Here is a 5,984-nt window from a genome sequence, read left to right on the forward strand (position 1 = left end):
GCTTGATATTTGTGCACAGTGATAGATATAGAGCTATTTTCATTCTTTCCCATGCACACATCTTGTTAGACCAGCAACGTTTGTTGGAGATGCTTCTTTTCCCTTAATTAATTGTGCCTTCATTTTTGAAAATCCGGTGTCCACAGGTGTGTAGATTTAAACCTGAATAAATTTAGGTTCCATTGAACCACCCGCCTGTTTTTATGCCAATACCACGTGGTTTTTATTATTACCATAGCTCTGTGGTAGAGATTGAAATCAGGGATGTTGATAACTCTGTAAGTTCTTGTTTTGTTAATGATTGTTTAAGTTGACCTGGGTTTTTTGTTTTCCCATATATCATTGAATATTGTCCTTTCAAATTCTGTAAGAATTGTGTTGAGAGCATAATGGAGACACCATTGATTCTATAGATTTCTTTGGCTAAGATGACCATTATACTATGTTAATCCTACCGATCCATGAGCATGGGAGATCTTTAAACCTTCTGAAATCTTCTCCAACATATTTCATCAAAGATTTGAAGTTCTTGTCATACATGTATTTCACTTGCTTGGTTAGAGTTACCCCAAAATATTTTATATTATTTCTGACTATTGCAAAGGGTCTTTATTCACTGAGTTTTCTCTCAGCCCATTTAACTTTGTATATAGGAAGATTACTGATTTTTTGAGTTAATCTTGGATCCAGCCAGATCAGCTGTAGGAGGTACCTTTTTAAATTTTGGGGGGAGATTGTACAGAATATTTTATCACCTGCAAACAGTCGTGTGTTACCTTCTTCCTTTCTAATTGTGTCCATTAATTGTCTTATTCGTCTAGCTAGAACTTCAAGCAGTATATTGAATAGATACAGAGAGAGTGCACAGCTTTGCCTTGTTCCTGATTTTAATGGAGCTGTCTTGAGTTTCTCTCCATTTAATTGAATGTTGGCTGTCGGCTAGCTGTATATTGTATTTATTATGCTTAGACATGTCACTTATATCCCTGATCTCTCCAAGACTTTTACCATGACAGGATGTTTGTAGCATGAATAATAAAAATCCAGAGACAGATCTCTGGGCTCGACCCAAACACTGGAAAATCAAAGTAGCCAAGCCTCTAATGAAGTCTTAACCTCTACCAAGGCTGGACAAGCTCAGCCTGAACAGACTAAGCCTTTTCCTCCTCTCACTTTATATTCCCTCTAGTGGAGGGATTAAAGGCATGTGAATTCCTCCTACCAGGATTAAAGGGGTAGGCCACCACCTCCTGGATTTGTTTCTGCTCTGATCTTTTGTAACTCAGGGTAGGCTTGAACTCACAGAGATTCTTCTGCCTCTGACTCCCAAATCCTTGAATTAAATATGTGTGCCACCAAAACCTGACCTCTTAATGATTTACTTTTGAACTTCTGAACTTTACACAAATTTTATTTATTAAAACATAGGTGTTTAATTTTCTCTAATGCTCTTTTCAAAATCTAATGAGATCATCGTGTGTTTTTATTTTCTTTCAGTTTCTTTATAAGACGAACGACATTGAAAGATTTTCCTATGTCCAATCATGCCTTCATCGCTGGGTTGAAGTCCACTTGATCATGGTGAATGATTCTTTTGATGTTTTATAGATTCCATTTGCAAGCACTTTATTGAGTATTTTTGCATCTATGATCAGGAAGAAGATTGGTCTAGTAATTTTCTTTTTGTTAAGTCTTTGTGTGGTTTGTGTATAATGGGGAAAATAACCTCATTAAATAAATATGGAGATATTGCTTTTGTTTTTATTTTTGAAATAATTTGAGTAGTATTGTTGTTAGCTTTTCTTTAAAAATCTGAGAGAATTCTGTGTTGAAGCCATCTGGTCAGGGCACTTTTTAGTTGGTAGATTTTTAAATGCTGCTTCTATTCCTTGAGGGTTATAGGTCTGTTTAAATTATTTATCTCATATTAATGGAAAGTTGGTACGTGGTTTACATAGAAAAAATTGTCTATTTCTTTCAGATTTTCAATATTGTGTAGTGGAATTTTGGAATAATGACCTAATGATTCTTTGGCTTTCATAGTTTCTGTCATTATAACTTCATTTTGATTTTTGATTTTGTTAATGTGGATATTCTCTCTGTGTCTTTTAGTTAGTATGAATAAGGATTTGTTTTTCTTTTTGATTTTCTCAAAGAACCAACTTTTGTTTAATTGATTCTTTGCATTGCCTTTTTTTGTTTCTATTTTGTTTATTTCAGCCCTGACTTTGAATATTTCCTGCTGTCTACTCCTCTTGGGTGTGGCTGCTTCTTTTTGTTCTAGAATTTTCATGTGTACTATGAAGTCACTGGTATGAGAATTCTCTCATTTCTTTACACAGGCACTTAGTGCTGTGAACTTTCCTGTTAGCACCACGTTCACTGTGTCCCATGAATTTGGGTAAGTTGTACATTCATTTACGTTGAATTCTAGGAAGTCTTTCATTTCTCTCTTACTTCTTCATTGACTGGGTGGTGAATAAGCAGAGAGCTGTTCAGTTTCTCTGAGTTTGTAGGTTTTCTAATGTTTCTGTGGTTGTTGAACCTCAACTTTAATCCATGATGGTCTGATAGGTGACAGGGGTAACTTCTGATTTCCTTTATTTGTTCAGACTTTCTTTGTGACCAAGTTTGTGATCAATTTTGGAGAAGGCTCGATGAGGTGCTGAGAAGAAGGAATATACTTTTATGTTCGGGTGAAATGTTCTGTAGATATCCAGTAGGTGAATTTGAGTCATAATATCTGTTAGTTCCATCTTTTCTCTGTTTAGTTTCTGTCTTAAAGACCTGCCCACTGGTGAGAGTGGAGTGTTGAAGTTTCCCACTATTCGATGTGTGATTTAAACTTTAGTAATGTTCTTTTATAAAAGTGGGAGTCCTTTATTTGGAGCATATGTGTTCAAAATTGATCTGTCATTCCAGTCAACTTTTCCTTCAATGCATATAAATGTCCTTCACCATCTCTTTTGATTAATTTTTCTTTGATGATTATTTTGTGAGCTATTAGAATAGGTACACCCGCTTGCTTTGTAGGCCCATTTGATAGGAAAAGCTTTTCCCAACCCTTTATTCTAAGGCAATATCTACTTTTGATGTTGGGGGGGGGGATCTGGTATGCAGCAAAGACCAGTCCTGATATCACATACATTTTTTTAGCCAGTTTCTTTTTATCGACTAATTGAGTACACAGATGTGGAGAGATATTAATGACCACTGACTGTTTCTTTCTGTTCTTATACTGGTGGTGAAGGTCATGGTGGAGTGTGTGTGTTGGTGTATGTGTGTATGTGTATGTAAGTGTGTGTGTTCACGTTCATGTGTGTGTGTGTGTGTGTGTGTGCGTGCATGTCTCCATATACCCCTTGTATGGATTTTGTCAGTGTGAGATATTCTATTTCCTATGTTTACATGAGTGACATTAACTTCCTTGGTTTGGAGTTTTCCTTCAGCACCATCTGAAGGACTGGGTTTCTAGAAAGATAATTGTTTAAATTTGACTTTCTCATGAAATGTTGTATTTGATCCAGCTATGAAAGTTTTACTGGGTTTATTAGTCTGTGCTGGTATCGATAGGCTCTTATTATCTGCAAGAATTCTGTCCAGACAATTCTGGCTTTTAAAGTTTCCATTGAGTAGTCGGTGTGATTCTTATATATCTGCCTGTATATTTTACTTTGCTTTTTTTTTTCTCTTGCAGCTTTTAATATTTGTTCCTTATTCTGCAACTTTAGTGTTTGTTTATTAGGTAGAGTGGGGACATTCTTTTCTGATCCATCCTTTTGTAGTTTTGAAAGCTACTTGTATTTTTATAGACAAATCCTACATTAGGTCTGAGAAATTTTCTATGATTATGTAAAATGTATTCTCTGATTTTTGGGGCTGGGATCATTCTCCTTCAATACCTATTATTCTTAGGTTTGGTGTTTTCAAGATGTGACAGATTTTCTAGATATTTCCTATTAGGAATTGTTTAGATTTAACATTTTCTTGGAATGATGAGTCCATTTCCTCTTTCTTGTCTTTATTCCCTGAGATTGTCTCTTTCACATCTTGTATTCTGTTGGGGATGCTTGCATCTGTGTTTCCTATTTGTTTACACAGATTTTCCATTTCCAGAGTTCCCCAGGTTTGTGTTTTCTTTATTGTTTCTATTCCAATTTTCATGTCTTAAATAGTTTCTATGATCAGTTTGTATTTTTCTTAAATTGCTTGTCCTTTTTTAAGGGATTTGCTGATAACTGCCAATTATTTTGCTGTCTTTTCCTTGGTTTATTTAAGAATGTCGTTCTTCTCTCCTTTAAGGGCCTCAATCCCAATCACAAAGTTGGTTTTACGATTATTTCCTTGAGGTCGATGGACACCGCGAGTGGACAGCTGGCCCCAAAGAGCCCTGAGAGCACCACCTATGCCGCTGACCTAGTCACCAATACACCACTGGAGGAGACACAGCAGTCCCTGCAGACTGGAGTCAGCACTACAGCAGGCATAACCAGTGAGGCGAAGACCCAGCAGTCAGCTGTTGCCCCTGATGCCATCCTCAGGGCTGTAGATACCAAGCCTGGCTCTATGAGCAGCAGCGCAGGCAGTGACATCCCAGGTTGTCTCACACCAGCAGTGCCGGCCATCAGGGAGAAGAAGCTCATCGCAAGGAAGGTTCTGGGGACAGTTAAATGGTTCAATGTCAAGAAGGGTTACGGATTCATCAACAGAAACGACACCAAAGAAGACATATTCATCCACCAGTCTTCCATAAAGATAAATAACCCCAAGAAGTACCTTCGCAGGGTAGGAGACGGAGAGTCTGTGGAGTTTGATATTGTTGAAGGAGAAAAGGGTGCAATGGCATCAAATGTTACAGGCCCTGGTGGAATTAAAATTCGAGGTAGTAAATATGCATCAGAGCATAACCAATATAGAAGCTATCGAGGTCGTAGGGGTCCTCCACGCAATTCCCAGCAAAATTACCGGAATAGGGAGAGTGGGGGAAGGAAGGAGCAATCAGAATGCACTCATGAAGGCCAAGCTCAACAAGACCCACAAAGACAAGTGATGGAGGATGCTGGCTACCAAGCTAAAAAAGGGCGAGGTGTACGAGTGAGACCGCATATGTATCGCAATTACAGACCACAGTTCTGCAGGGGCCCTCCTCGCCAAAGACAGCCCAGAGAGGACAGCAATGAGCACTATGAGGAAAATCAAGGAGAGGAGACCCAAGGTCAGCAGCCACCTCGACGTCATAATCACTGCAACTTCAATCACCAACAAAGACCCCCAAAAAATTCAAAGCCACAGAGTGGGAAAGAGATACCAAAGGCATCGGATCCAGAGGATAAGAAGCTGTCTGCAGCCAAGACCAAGCAAGGCATGACTGAGTAAATGCCGGGTTACCATCTATATCATCATACGGTCTGCACATCCAAGAAGAAATGGAGAAGAAATACCAACAATAACGAATGAACATCAAGTGCTTTCTTTTGGACAGTTGACCGGATACAATAGAAATATCAGCATTAACTGTGCAGCATGTATTACCTAACAAATGTGTATATTTAATTTGAATTTTCTCAATACACCTTCAATGTTCTTTAAATTATGCCAACAAACTGCAAACACCTCTAAATAAAGTTCTTAAATACTAATTTAAAAAGATCATGTATTGTGCTTAGGCTGTGTTGAAATATAAGGGCATGCTGTACTACTGGCTAGGCTCTGGTGGTGACATAGTACCTTGGGCTTCTGGTGGCGTAGGGTGTTTCTACCTGGTTTTCAAGGAGTCGGTCTGATCTGTGGGTATATGAGTTTGAATGTAATTGGCCCCCATAATTTCATGGGGAGTGGCATTAATAGAAGGGCTGGGTTTGTTGGAATGTCCTTGGCCTTTTTGGAAGAAGTGAAGGTTGCCATTGTGGGGTGGGCTTTGAGGTTTTCTATGCTCAGGATACCAGCCACTTTCTCCGTCATCTTACTGTTATCTGCAAGATGTA

General features: G+C 38.4%; 1 protein-coding gene across 1 annotated transcript; it reads left to right on the plus strand.

Moving 5' to 3' along the window:
• Positions 1 to 4,353: 4,353 nt before the first annotated feature.
• LOC130868438 (Y-box-binding protein 1-like) lies at positions 4,354 to 5,376 on the plus strand. The gene has a single exon (XM_057760665.1). The coding sequence runs from the start codon at positions 4,354 to 4,356 to the stop codon at positions 5,374 to 5,376; it is 1,023 nt and encodes a 340-aa protein (XP_057616648.1).
• Positions 5,377 to 5,984: the final 608 nt, after the last annotated feature.

The sequence above is a fragment of the Chionomys nivalis genome, chromosome X (genome assembly GCF_950005125.1).
Source record: "Chionomys nivalis chromosome X, mChiNiv1.1, whole genome shotgun sequence".
NCBI lineage: Eukaryota > Metazoa > Chordata > Mammalia > Rodentia > Cricetidae > Chionomys > Chionomys nivalis.

What these genes read in the sequence shown, in the direction of transcription:
- LOC130868438 (XM_057760665.1), top strand. Translation starts at nt 4,354, where the DNA reads ATGGACACCGCGAGTGGACAGCTGGCCCCAAAGAGCCCTGAGAGCACC.